The sequence below is a fragment of the Vespa mandarinia genome, chromosome 3, assembly GCF_050613455.1.
Source record: "Vespa mandarinia isolate Hongniang chromosome 3, ASM5061345v1, whole genome shotgun sequence".
NCBI classification, from domain to species: domain Eukaryota; kingdom Metazoa; phylum Arthropoda; class Insecta; order Hymenoptera; family Vespidae; genus Vespa; species Vespa mandarinia.
In genome coordinates, this window is record NC_140812.1 from 4,977,256 (window position 1) to 4,992,500 (window position 15,245).

Genomic DNA, 15,245 nt, shown 5'->3' on the forward strand with positions numbered 1-15,245 from the left:
TGGATTGATGGCAGACACATTCGTATGCATTTCGTTTTCGGCGTATCGCACTATTAACACTTTTGTCCGAGAAGAGAAATAAATAGCTTTGAAATCATTCTTTCTCGTATTACATATGCACTTAAGTATATATGTTTCTTTCGATTATTTGTGAGTCAAAAGAAGCTGCTCTTTCGAGGTCTCACGTAAAAACGTGACGTAGTCGCAAAACGAATTTAAACGGGCGTAATCAACGAGAGAAGAAGAAACGCAACGGGAGACGCTTATATCCAATAGCACGAACATTCGATCATCGTCCTTTGGTCTCTTACGACGAAAGCTGATTGACTAGGGGAGTCTCTCCTCGGAGATTTTCGTTAAAGATTCCCACGGATACTTTTGGGAAGACTACATCCCTGAGACCTTATAGGAGTTGTGTGTGTGTATGTGTGAGAGAGAGAGAGAGGGATGAAAGGGAGGGAGAGAAAAAGAGAGGGGGGAAAATGATGAGGAGGGAGATGAAGAGAAGAGAAGGGGGTTAATATCAGAGGAGAGCGGATAGGAAGGAAGATAGGGGCGACCCTAAAGCGAGGGAGTGCTGATGCGAAGCCGCGAGCACACGAAGGGACCTTCGAATAAAAAAGAGGTAGGATCTACGGTGAGAGAGAGAGAGAGAGAGAAAGAGAGAGAGAGAGGGAGAGTGTGTGTGAGAGAGAGAGAGAGAGAGATAGCAAGAGAACAGAGAGGGAGATCCCTTCTTCCTCGAGAGAGGCCGCGCCCACGCGGTTCTCTCGACGACCGTGTGCTGACTCTCCGACTGACACAGCCCTGAGCGACTAAGTAAACACTCCTGAGTCCTGCTATCCAACAACCACGTTCTACGTACGTATGTACGTACGTACCTATCTACGTACGTACGTATCTATGTACATATATACGTTGTACGTTTGTTCGTATGCCTCATATTTTCTACAAGGCTGAATATCCGCAAAGCGTAAACGCGTGCTTTACATCGAACGGTGCTACGCATTTCCTTCGAAAACAAGTTGAGAAGTAAAGAGAGAAAGAGATAGAGAGAGAGAAAGAGAGAAGGGAGAGAAAAAGAGAGAGAGAGAGAGAGAGAGAGAGAGAGAGGAAAAGAAACGAAGGAAGGAGTTAGTGTAAAATGGTAACGAGATAGGAGCGCGCTCCGTTTTTCATGTTACGAGCCGAGGACGGTCGGTTCAGCGGCGCGTGCGTACTCGCTACTTCGAAATTCCAGCGAGCTGGGCTTCAGACCTGCCAGAGGGATAGAACGAGAGAGAGAGAGAGAGAGAGAGAGAGAGAGAGAGAGAGAGAGAGAGAGAGAGAGAGAGAGAGAGAGAGAGAGAGAGAGAGAGAGAGAGAGAGAGAGAGGATTGAAGGGGAATTCCGGATCGACAAGACCCTCGTTCTCGTGGCTTTCTGGACATTACCTGCTTCTCTCTCTCTCTCTCTCTCTCTCTCTCTCTCTCTCTCTCTCTCTCTCTCTCTCTCTCCTATATTCCTCCATTCTCCATCTTCGTTCTCCGAAAGAGGATTCGTTTTGTGAACAAACTATTACTACTACTACTACTCTACTACTACTATTACTATTACTACTACTACTAGTATTACTACTACTGACCGATGCTCGTTTTAACGACGTATCGAATTTCCACGCTCTTTATTTCGAGATCTCTCTTTCTTCCCTCTTATCTTTTTTCTTTTTTTTTTTTATTTTAAATAGAAAGGGGTAACACTAACGATCGCTACGTACCTGACGATTGTCAAGCGGATCACACGATGCTTCTTGCACAATACCAAGTTACGTTGCTACCCTCGCTAAGCGATTCTTCGTGCACATCTTCGTCGTTACGCGAAAGACAGATAGATAAAGAGTACAAAAGAAAAAGAGAGAAAGAAAGAAAGAAAGAAAGAAAGAAAGAAAGAAAGAAATAGATAGATAGATAGAGATAGAGATAGAAATACAGATAGAGATAGAAAAAGAAAGAGAGATAGAGAGAGAAAGAGAGAACGAATTTTTAAATCGGAATTCGTACGAGGACATCGCGAGAAGAGACATCCTAATGAGAGACGATGACGATGATGACAATGATGACATCGACGATAATGATGACGACAATATTCGAAACGAGTGAGTGGAAGTAAAGAGAGTATGTAGATAAAAGAAAAGCAAAGAATTTCTCTTCCCTCTCGTACGGACCCAGTACGAACGAACATTTTCGAGTTTGACACGTCTCTCGAATATGACGGTGAGGAGCATAAGTCAACGCGTGGCAACGTCGCGACACAGCTGTCATATGCGTCATGCGTCGAGTATCGGACTGAGCGTATATACACGAGAGGCCATTCCATGCGATCGTCATCAAAGAGAGGAGGATAGCTCGCATTTGCCAGAATCATGTTGATCTGTAAAACGGATGGTTTTATCGAATGAATAAGAACAAAATATGTTCGCGAGATCGATAAAGATATTATGTATTAGATTAATAGTTGAAAATATATAAAATTAGATGGAAGAGCGGGCTTTTTGAAAAGAGAAAGAAAGAAAAGAAAAACAAACAACTATGAGCTAACTTTGATTGTCTTTCTTTTTTCCTTTCCTCTTCTGAAATCTCAATGAGAAAGTAAGTTTTGGAATATAGAAACTGTTAATTTTACGTAACGTACAGAGCTTCGTGTGCTCGATCGGAACGAGTTCTCCCTTCCTCTTCCTTCATCAACCGTTTTATGCGTGTCCACCGTGATCTCCGATCGATAAGAGAGATTTAAAAAAGCATCGGTCACGAATCGATCGGTACGCTGCCAGTCGAGTGAGCGGACAGTGCTCGACTACTCTAAACGAGAGAGTTTCCTTTTAAATTGCCTGGCTTCCTTCACCCTTCCGTTCTGGGAGTGTACACGACGAGTCGAAAATATTATTTCGACGAACGGTGTATGTATTTTGCGAGGGGAAAGATAGGAGGGAAGGAGAGGGGGAGAAAAAGAGAGAAAGAGAGAGATAAAAAAATGACAGAAAGAGGGATAGGGTTGGGCTGCTATCAGCTATGCACCCTTATCAATTGGAAAATTGGTGCGTATAAGGAGGGGAAGTGAAGAGTATGTGAGAGAAAAAAGAGAGAGAAAGAGCGAGAGAACGGAAGAGGAAGAGAGTGGGAGATTATGTTTACGCGCTCAACAGGACCGTATTCACGAGTTGGGTAGTATTCGAGGGATCCAACTAGCTTAGGAGGGAGGAAGAAACGATAGAGTTTTTGGCCTCGGTGAGGCTTCCTCGTCGTTTGGAAATGTGTCGTCGACCCGCATCGTCTATGCACCCTTATGAATCGGAAAATGCCTCGCTCAGTTCCTCCTGCCAGAGAAGAGAGACAGGCGAAAGGGGCTGCTGGTACAAAAGTCAGGGGCGTATCCGCGAACGCGAGGGAGAACGAACGATAAGGTGGAAAGCACCGAGAAAGCTGACAGCGCATGCGTCGTTCCTCATAGTCGTGGGCGTCGGGAATGTACCGAAGAGAGAATGAAAAAGTGAAAGAAAGAGAGAGAAAGAGAGAGAGAGAGAGAGAGAGAGAGAGAGAGAGAGAGAGATAGCGTCGTGACTCTGACGCCAGGACGCTCGTATTCTCGGCCACGTTCGTCGTTCCCGCCTGCCACTCCGAAAATTCTACTTTTCTTTTTATTTCTTTTCTTCTCTCTCTCTTTCTCTCTCTTCATTTTGTTATTTTTTCTTTTTTTATTGTTCTCTTTCATTCCCGATGCCTCATCAGCAAGGGAACACGGAACCTACGTGGCGACGTTATCGCGTGATTTCAGTCCACTCGAAAAATCCGAGATTCACTTCCCCTCTCGTTTCCTCATACAACACTCACGAAGCGCGATAGGCAGAAGGACGGACGAGCTTATCGTTCTCCTCGACGACGACCGAGAAAACTCATAGTTGGTTTCGTGCGATTATTCCTACCGTTCTTCTTTTCTTTATCTTCGATATCAGTGGCTCTGGGCCGTGCATTTCATATTTTTCTAGAAACAACAATGATGTTGATGTTGAAGAGACAGACAGACGATTTCCCTTGCGTCTGTACGTACATACGTGTACGTAAGTAAATACATACAACTACGGCTCGATATCGACTTAAAGATCTTAGTACGGTGTTAAATTATTGCATCACTAGCCGAGGGACGTGAGCTCTCTATATGCTTACGTAATTTCATCAGGTAGAGAACCATCGGTATAACTTTGTTTGTGCGAGAATCCATGGTTTTGTCTTAAAGATGCATACATAAGTGAATACACACATGCATATGTAGGCTAAACTAAACAGAGCCTTCTTGTTTCAAAAGTGAGATACTTTATTTTCAAACGTATTTTTCCAAGAACAAAAGGAACGAGGGTGGGGGACGAGGGAGGAAGAAAAAAGAAAAAAAGAAAAGATAATATCTCACGATACCGCGAGAAAATCGCTGACGATTTCATCAGACACCTTTTTATTATCAATCATCGACTTACTATACCGACTAACGTTCCATATACACTGTGATTAATTGCCGAACTCGAAAATACATATATGTTTCGAATGTGCTAACGTGTCTGATAAATGTTGCAACATTTTTTTGGTAACACAAACATTCCGCCTTGCGTTATACGAAAGGGCCAAATGGTAACAACGGGAACTTTTCGATTGATAACGAACAAACAACGTTTTACACGTCGATCGATCGATCGATGGAAAATTTTACGGTGTGATAGAACATGTGTACACAATACATATATATATATACATATATATATATGCACATGCATAGATTCCATACACATACGTATACATATATGTATTAATGTATATAATATATATATATACACATATATATATAGGTAGCTATGTACATAGATAACTCCCGTTAGAATAGGATGGTCCATTTTCCATGAAACTTTTCGACGGCACAAGGAAGCTTTCCACGATATAATCCCTCAGAGCTGACTACGAGGCCAGAGGGAACGTAGCTTCGTTCAAGGGGACTTCTAACCCGTAACTTCAATTTATATCCATTTATGGTGTGCAAGAAAGTAGGTAAGGAAAGATATATGACTAAACAGTCACGCCGCGTGAGAGCCTAGAAACCCTCGAAGCAACGTCACACTTTAAAGGACATGAGTATAATGTCGAGTGTTCGCATTTATTTATTTAAAGAAACGCTCCTTTACTTCTTCATGTACACATACACACACACACACACACACACACACACACACACATCTAACAGCGTTTTCTTCTTCTTCTTCTCCTCTTCTCTTCCTCTTCTTTTTCTTCTTCATAATCGATTGATCTTTCGAAAGCAAAACAAGATTAAAGTCGTTTCTCTTCCTCTCGTATGTGAGAATAAAAATGGCATCATCTCTTTTTTTCGTTTTTTCTAAACTTTTCGGTAAGCCAGCGAAGAAAATGATCGGACGTGAGAAATCTTGTCGGGCTCTATCACTGCGTCATATCGCAAACTCCTCGTAACATACACATCGAATCACACACATACACACACAGACAGACGAGGCTTCGACATTTTCTGCTGCGTCTATCGAAAAATTCTATGCATTCGCAAGTGCATGTTGTTACAACCAATATATGTATATATATATATACACGATGGTATATATATGGATATGTATATATATACACACACACACGTACATATGTATGTATTATTTCTTGCACTAGTTCGTAATCAGGAAATTTCATAATCGCGAACGCTTTCATTTTAGGCGAATGACAAAGCGATCGATTGTGAAAAAAGAAAGAAAAGAGAGAGAGAGAGAGAGAGAGAGAGAGAAAGAGAGAAAAGAAAGAACTTAACGTCATTTCTTTATTCCGAAATCATTTTTCACGTGACCGTAATACATGAATTGGGATTTATTTTCATATGTATTATATCATGTAATATAATATGCAGAGTATGTATCTGCCTATACGATCAAATCAAGAATTTGATACAAAGTGTAATAAAATAAAAAAATAAAAGCAAAAGAAATTATTATAATAATAAACAATTATATTTAAATTTTTATTTATAAAAAGATTTCAAGTAGGAAAATATCCTATGAGTTATTTCTATCCTCAAACCTTTTCTAATTATTACTCGGTTAAGCCTAATGGTTTACCAAGCTTACAATGACAATCCCTTCTAATTAAGTACTCGAATCAATTGAAGAAGAATTGATTTACATTTTCCCATAATTCATAACGTCAAAGGATATCGATTTTGCTAGCGAGAATGTGCAAATATCGTCGAAAGGGTGACAGAGTCCCTTTGTAAAATCGGATTTATCTGGGATCATAGACGCTTTTGGTTTAAACAAAGAGTGACAATATTTTAAATCTTAATAATATCATTTGGATTGTTTAGCTTCTTCGAAGCTAAACAATAAATTAATATCATAAAATATTTCGAAATTGAAAATCTAAATTGCTTATTATTCAGAAATATGTGTGTGTATGTGCGCACACACAGGCACACACACACACACACACGAATGCGTATGAAAGCGTGGTATCTCTTATCGGGCTCCCCTATGAGCAACGTGCATGAAACTACCGAGTGGAACTAGCATGGCTCGCTTTACAACAGATATCCGGGCTGATTCGCATTCACCTTATCGCTTCGTGCAACTTTCTTGGCTGACGTTATACTGCCACATAATAACACTGAGTCTGGTACAAAGTCTTAAACAAAAGGAGTTTGCTCTTTCAAGTACGACTACTTATTTATATGCGTATATACGTATACATCTAACTACGTATGTATGTTGCTCAATACCCTCGGAAATTTGATTTCGAGAAAGCCATTAAATAACTTCACCGATATTATTAGCACTTTTTTTCATCATAATATAGATCAGAAGAGAATCATTTGGAAGAGAATCATAATTTCACATACATACACATATACGCATACATTAGAGTCGATGTCAAGGCACACAATAAAGATAAGCTCGCTATCGTACATCTACTATATCTAGTCTAGCTAGTAGACGTATAATCGATCGCAACACCGTTGCGATAGCTAGGATCTTGCCTGTAGTGAGAGCAATGTCGATGTAAGCTCGACGAGAATACATTAGTTTATGAAACTTTGATCATTATTCGATATTACATATGTATGTATGTAGTAGTTTTCTACGGGTACCCTGATCTCTTAACTCTATTTTGATTAATACCAATATTATAATAAAAAAAAAAAAAAAAAGAAAGAAAGAAAGAAAGAGAGAGAGAGATTGAAAGAGAAAGAGAGAGAGAGAGAGATCAAATTGGTAGATTAAGATGATCTTCATTCGCATGAACGTAAGAGATAATTCCTAATAAAAAAATGTTGAAAGCCATAAGAAAGAAAGGATATATACTATATACATAGGAGAGGGGAAGGAAAGACAAAGAGAAAGAGGGGAGAGAGGGAAAGAAAGAGAGGAGAATAGTAGTTATACTGTAGAAGGGCTCGCTTAGGAAGACTCGTCCATTCGTGGTGTCTCGACTCCGATTCTCGTGGATCGGAGCGTGAAGCACGATAACCCGAGTCCGTGTAGAGGAAGATAGTCGCAGGAGGGATGAGGAGAATGGACGGAAGGAGAAGGGGGAAGGAGGAAGGAAGAAAAAGAGGAGACCAAAGAGGAGGAGAAGGAGAAGAAGAAGCAGGAGGAGGAGAAGGAGGAGGTTGGAAAGCGCGATTTAAAGCCGAGGACACGTGCGTGCGGGGCTCTACGAGCACAAGTCGTGTGTTTTCTACGATCGACGTGCGCGCGCGCACGTACACACGCATGGGAGAGAGAGAGAGAGAGAGAAAGAGAGAGAGAGAGAGAGAGAGAAAGAGAGAGAGAGAGAGAGAGAGAGAGAGAGAGAGAGAGAGGAGTCGAGTGCGCGCGTGACATTGTGTTTACGTGTGGGAGAGGGGCAAAGGAAGGAAGGAAGGAAGAAATGAAGGAAGGAAGGAGGTTAGGTCTTTGTAGTGGGGATGAGCTAGGAGTGGGGAGAAGAAAAACAAGGAAGAATCGAAAGGTGCAGCACTCACAGGTGCCGCACCGTCGAATGCATGCTGACATCTATCCTATGTAACCTCCTTTTTTTCTCTCTCTCTCTCTCTATATATATATATATATATCTCTCTCTCTTTCCTTTTCTTCTTTCTACTATCTTTCTCACAAATTCCAAAGATTCAGTGAAAATGAAAAATGTTTTTGAGCGATCATTATGGTCGCCGTGAAAGGGAAGAAAAGGGAAGAAAAGAGAGTAGATTATCTTGGGTTTCGATTGAAAAAGGAGGATGAAAGGAAAGGACAAACTGACGGATAATATGGGGACCGGTCATCGTGAGAGAAAGCCGCTTTCACGAGGTTTGCCAAAAAGTTGAGAGACGACACATCGTCGATGCCGGATAAAGACGATGCGTGCTTACGTGCTTGCTTGCTTGCTTACTTACTTACTTACGAGCAAGCGAGCGAGAGAATATGGGAGACGTGCCAGATAGACAGAGACGGATAGAACAAAGAGAATACGTGTATGTGCTTATATATATGTAGGTGTTATGTATATATATGTTGGATGTATGTGCGTATGTACTTGTAAGAAAGAAAGACATAGATAGATAGATAGATAGATAGATGAACAGACAGACAGACAGATAAATAGATAAATAGATAAATAGATAAAAGAGGAAGAAGAAGAAAAGAGAGCATGGCGCGTCGTAAATGTTGGCTGGGATATCTCCTACCTTCTTTTTCACCGAGAAAATCTGGACTTTCGGATCGGCGTCATAGCTGAATTTTTTCGTTTGTTTCGCAAAAACAATAACGACGACGTCGACGACGACGACGACGACGACGACGACGACGAAGACGAGGACGAAGACGACGGCGACAACGACGACGATGGTCGGCGATGGCCGAACAGCTCGTGCAGCTCAGCCACTGGTTACACTGAGGTCGCTCCATGTCTCTCACTCGACCGGAGGAGGCACGACCTCGCGTCTCCGACCCCGCCCATCGTCGCGAAATCGTGCAATAGAAGCAAAACAGACACGACGACGATGACGATGATGACGAGGACGACGACAACGATAACGACAACGACGACAACGACAACGACGACAATAACGATAACGATAACGATAACGACGACGACGACACAGCAACGATGATAATTTTACGCCCGCCGAAAAAGTTTAAGATCCTAAAACTATCCAAAGGAACTTCCGTTTTTACAATACCCCCCTTCGATTGTCTCTATGTCGTCGTAGACTCTACGAGCTCCCTCTCGTTTAAGCGCTCTCGCTCTCCCTCCTAACGTCCTCCGCGACGCACCACCTTTTATCGGATATTCTCCTTCTTTCTCTCTCTCTCTCTCTCTCTCTCTCTCTCTCTCTCTCTCTTACTTTTTCCTATCTTCGCTTATCCTTCGCATCTGTCTCTTTCTCGCCGACTGACGTCACCTAATGAACCTATCACGTGTATCGAAGATGGCAGCACTTATCGTTCATTAGAGAAACTTTTTTATCGATAGTGGTTAAAATAAACTGCGTAGATTATATTGATGATAATTAATGAATTTCATGTTATTTTTTAAATATTTTTTATAGAATAAAGAACGAATAGACGAATTGTTGGTATTATTATTCGTAATTGTTAATATTATTATTTGATGGTCGATGAGAAATATCTATAAAATGTCTCGATTTTATAAAAGATTTTCTTCGATATTTTATATTCGGAAGAGGTTAAATAACAGGAAAGATGATGAGTCGAGAATATCGATGATTAAAAGTAGATATACATATGTGTACTTTTATTCCTAAGTCTTTGGTAGTACGATGAATACTTTGAGCGAATCCAAGTGAATCTCATTAAAATAAGGAGAACAAAGGTGTTCGTTCGTGGGTTTCGATCAAGCGATACGAGTGGTCGCGCCTCTTAGTCGTTCGACCAATCAACGCCATCGCATATTTGGATCGTTAGAGCGACACAAAGCAGCAACGTCTAATCGAACGATTTCGTGATAAGGTAGAAAGTTTGATTAGAGTTTCGAGTGAAGAAAATGAGGACAAATGGGATAGAGACAATCTTAATATAAAAATTTTAACATTAAGAAAATTTTTAGCTCTTTTAGCGAACGCGCATGTTTATTGACGCCGGAAACGCTTGATGGTCGGCTACTACGATTGGTGGTTCCTTATCACGTGACTTGCATTCGCCTCATGCATTCGTCAACGAGTTAATAGTGGGGAAGTGGCATCGTTGACGATTTCTCGGTGCAGGCTTCTATTACCGTCACAAAGGCAAGAAATAGCGCCGGGAGAGGATAGTTTGTGCGCGTGTAGGGCAAGTATTGCTTGCAGCGAACCGAATAGGATATCGCGTAATCAAGACAGAAAAAGAAGAGGTGTGTAAAGAGGCGTAGGCGGAAAAGTTTTGTTTTTAAATTCAGAGTTAGAGACCGAGATCGTAAGATAGTGAAGACCAACGAGATTTTGGTGTGGTGTTTCGTCATCGTAAGAGAAGGACTCAAAAAAAAAAAAAAAAAATAAAAAAAAAACAAAAAAAAAAAACAAAAAAAAAACAAAAAAAAATAAAAAAATAAAAAAAAATAAAAAAAATAAAAAAAAAAAGATAAAAGACTTGACATACTTTTTTCCCTTGGACATCTTAAATATTCAGAGGGACAAGACCACGTATCAACGACGATTACGACGAGATCGTGAGAGAATCGTCGTCGTCGTCGTCGTTGTTCGTTGTGTGATAAAACGCCTGAAGAGGGTTAAGAAATTTAAAGAAAACGATCGACGCGTTTTACGTGATCGATACTTATATTGATTAACCGCTAGGCGACGAGATTGTCCCTGATATATGTGTCTTTTCGCGATATCTTTCGAGAGTTTCGCGAATTTTTGGACGAGCAGGAGGAGTTTGTGAGAAAAGGACGAGTACAGTGCGTAGAAACGTTGTCGTCTTTGTCTCTTTGTCTCATTGTCAACAACGGTTATTAAGATATCACAATCGGGTGGAGAAAGAAAGACAGACAGACAGACAGGCAGAGAGAGAGAAAGAGAGAGAGAGTTGCGACGTGTGAAAAACAAACAAGTCGGATCCGCCATCTTTCGCTTCTCCAGCTGCAATTCTTGGAAGTGGGAGTGAAGTCGGAGTAGAAGGAGAAGGAAAAGAAGACGGAAAGAGTAGAGAGAAGGTAGAGGAACTAGCAAGAAAGAAAAAAAGATAGTCGGTTGTGACTCTGCTGTGCGTGAATTTGTACGTTACACCGATTGATTGGATTCTGTTTTTGAGAGAAAAAAGTCAGATTTTTGCTCGAAAGGTGACCAACGGTCACCGAATGTGGCCAAATTCGCAACGAACGCGAAAAGGGAGGACCGCCAAGGAACTCGAAACAACCAGGCCGAGGTAGCATCGCGCTAAACGGAAGCTTCCCAGGGTGCCCCACTACCAACATCAACAACAGCCATAACACTACTGCTACTACTACTACAACACTACTACACATTACTACTACTACTATTACTATTACACTATTCTACTATACATACTAGATCACAACACATCGTCACGTTTGTACGCCGCGCGTTCCCTCCGACCGATCCCCTATCCCCTCTGCCCTGGATACAAACTTATTGCGCAGTTAGAAAAATCGCTGGATACGGACGCTATAGAAGAGAAAGACAGAGAGAGAGAGAGAAAGAGAGAAAGAGAGAGACGCCAGCTAGCCTGCCTGCGCTTGCTTGCTTGCTTTCACCTTAGGAGAAGCGACCCGCGATAAACTAAGAACGGTGAGTTATATATATATATGTATATATTATAATCCCCCTTTTATCATCCCCATTTTTCTTTCTTTCTTTTTTTATCTCCTTTTTTTTCTCCTTATAAATTTGTATATACTTTTTTATTATTCATCATCCAGGTAATATCTCTCTCGAGAGGTCTCTTATATTTTTCGTAAAACACCTTTGTTCCTATTTTGAAATATTCTCCATCATCTTTTAATGTCGTTTATCATCGTATATTTCTTTATTCTCAATAGAAATCTTTTTCCCATAATTTTGATATAATTAATGAAACATGTTTGATGCATTTTCTTAAACATATATATGTATGTATATATATATATATATATATATATATATATAAATGTTTTAATAAATAATTTACAATAAGTGTGATATATTAGAAATAATAATTCGTTTCTTAGACGGGTCGAGAGAAGTAGAAGAGTGATAGAGAAAAAGAGAGATAGATAGATAGATAGAGAAAAAAAACCATCGTCTCATCTCGTTGAAATCATGACGAATTCGGCACCAAAGTTGAACGACAAGGTCGAGCGACAGGGCTCACCTAACACAGGTGGAAAGAGGCATCATCGCAGTTCGATGAAATCATCACCGTTCTTTCATAGTAGTGGAGGACGTTACGGTAAAAATGGAATCAACAATAACAACAACAGCACCGGTAGACTGAGTTGCAGTCCACCATGTAGCGGTAAAAGTTCAAGAAATTCGCCGTTGCGATATGATAGTAGCAGCAGTCCAAGGGGTAGCCCTACTAATAGCTTTTACGCTGGCGCCAAATTTTCTGAACCACCATCACCTGCGAGTCTACCTAAGCCACCAAGCCATTGGACCAATAACAGACTCATCAATAGTTGCCAGCGGTCCGAAAGGAGAAATAATAATGATATATCGAATCATCTTAAGATGATACTCAACGTCCAAGCCTGATATCCAAAGATCCACGGACCGCCGGAGACGGTCATCTATCGTGGCTCCCAGCGGGAGAGACAACTACGATATCATCATCATCATCATCGTCATCGACGTTATCACCATAATCATCGTTATCATCATCATCATCGTTACCATCATCATCATCATCTTCATCATCATCATCATCCTTCTTCCTCCTCATCGGGCTATGGACAATACGTTCGCGCGTGCGGCCTCGAGCTGATCGTTTAAAAACCGTGAGTAAGAAAAAACAGACGAGACGATTTATTATTATTATTATTATTATTATTATTATTATTATTATTATTATTATTACTATTATTACTATTATTACTATTATTATTATTATTATTATTAACAATTCCTCAGCATCCCGCGTATGTATGTGTAATATGTATATTATCTACAAATCGTAACGTTATATATCTCTATACGATGTATCATAAAAGCACGCGAGCTTCGTCGCGTTACAATTATCGATGAGATGTGATTAGATGAGATGGGGTGAGATGAGATGAGATGAGATGAGATGAGATGAGATGAAAGTGAATATAAAAGAAATGATAATGGTGAAGGAGAGAAGGAAAAGAAGGAGAGAGAAAGAGAGAATTTAAAGAGAAAGAGAGGGAGATAGAAATGTAAAAATTTTAAACATATCTCTCTCTTTCTCTCTCTTTCTCTCTCTAACTCGTTCTCTCTCTTTCTCTCTCTCTCTCTCTCTCTCCTTTCTCTTTCTTTCTTTCTTCTAAGGCATGGAAAGAGAAAGTTTATCTCGTTGCTAATGTATGTGTGCAGGCCATTCGTTTGTCTCTCTCTCCTCTCTTATTTGTGAGGACGATAATAAAATTTTCTATTATATATATATATATATATAATATATATATGTATGTATATGTGTATATATATACACATATACACACATTTATGTACATAAATTACGCGTGTATAAATATGTGTGTGTGTATATGTACACAATGTGTACGTGGGGACATACGGACTAATTAGAAATATATATATTTCTTCGCCTTGAGGATTCATCTGGTAAAATGCGGACGAGTTTAGCGTGTTTCCTAGGACGCGTAAAAGAATAAAAGCGGGAAAATAATGAAAAAGAAAAAAAAACAATTTCATACGTGAACGATCTATGAAAATAACGTTTAATGATTCTATTGTATGCCATCAATGAAGATATAAACGTATTGTATTTTAGATTATCGTATATGATTAACTCGAGAACGTGAAGAAAAAACACATTGCTACACACACACAGGGAAAATACACACACACATACACGTTCTATATTTCTCCTCTTAACGCATAAATAATATAAATAATGATTTTTCTCCGTGCACGAACTATAAGCATCGAGAATGGAGAAAATATATGAACAAAAGAATATATTTAAAAAGAAAAATAGAAAAACGAGCGAAGCTGCACTCTGCTCTGATTTTCTTTTTTTGTTTTTTATTTATTTATTTTTGTTTTTTTATTATTATTATTTTTTTTTCTTTTTTTCTTTTGAATTTCTGATAAGCTCAATTCTCTTTTCTAAAGGATCGAAATTTTATCTTCGAAATCAATGCAAAAGTTCAAGTTTTGTCGTCCTTTTTTTCTTCTATTGTTCGCAAATAAACACATACACGAACACAGTTCTTTCTAAAAGGACGAACGGAGGAAAGAGAGAGAGAGAGAGAGAGAGAGAAAGGAGAGAGAGAGAGAGAGAAAGAAAGAAAGAAAGAAAGAAAGAGAGAGAAAGAAAGAGTGAGAGAGAGGGGGGGGGATTAACTATTCTTTTCCTTTTTAATCGTCTTACGTATGCTTCATTTTACGATACGAAGAAGCTTTATTCACGAAAGTACGGTCGAATAGCACGTTCAAATTCGATTTCTTGGATCTTTCTTCCTTTGATTATTAATCGTTATGTCGTCAAAGTAAATATACAATATTATATTCGATCATTTAACGAATAATTTACTATCGTGGATATTTTGTTTCTTCGTATATGTAACTGGTAACGTATACGTAAAAGCTATATTTCACGTATATGTTTATCATTTTTTTTTAATCAGCGATCAAAGAATTTTTCTTTTTTGTGTTTTTTCTTATTCTTCTTTTTTTTTTTTTTTTTTTTTTCTTCCTTTTTTTCATTTACGTTTATTACTTTTCACGAAGCATATTTTTATTTTTTTCGAACTTTGATAGATAATGCTATCGCGAAATGACGCGAATAAGGTTTCGTAAGGAGAGTTTTCAAAATGGGGAACGGGAGACGGGATTAACGAGATTAGAATTAGAACGATAAAGATTATATATATATACATACATTTAATGAGGGATCTGGATAAGTCAGTATCGAAAAAAAAATAACAGAATACGTTATCCCGAACGTTGGACAAATGAGAACGCTTTAAAGTATTAACTCAAATGCTTTTTTTGGCTGGTTCAAATCGACATGCTTTTTAAAGGAATACAAAATTTCTACGTCT

General features: G+C 39.4%; 2 protein-coding genes across 3 annotated transcripts in view; one reads left to right on the top strand and one right to left on the bottom strand.

Annotated features, from left to right (window-relative positions):
• The window catches only part of mura (ring finger protein murashka), a 37,031-nt gene extending 27,710 nt beyond the window's left edge, over positions 1-9,321 (bottom strand). Inside the window, exon 1 of one of the 2 annotated variants that reach the window (XM_085655955.1) lies at positions 8,749-9,321. The gene's annotated coding sequence lies outside the window, so the exon portion shown is untranslated. The remainder of the gene's footprint in view (positions 1-8,748) is intronic. The other variant, XM_035877929.2, reaches the window with a different exon arrangement.
• Positions 9,322-10,621: 1,300 nt separating this feature from the next.
• Positions 10,622-15,245, top strand: part of LOC118446837 (uncharacterized) — a 9,857-nt gene continuing 5,233 nt past the window's right edge. The window contains exons 1-2 of the mRNA XM_035877949.2: positions 10,622-11,808; positions 12,228-15,245. The exon at positions 12,228-15,245 is cut by the window's right edge and continues 5,233 nt beyond it. Of these exons, the coding sequence (XP_035733842.1) occupies positions 12,319-12,753 (435 nt within the window). The 5' untranslated portion in view covers positions 10,622-11,808; positions 12,228-12,318 and the 3' untranslated portion in view covers positions 12,754-15,245. The remainder of the gene's footprint in view (positions 11,809-12,227) is intronic.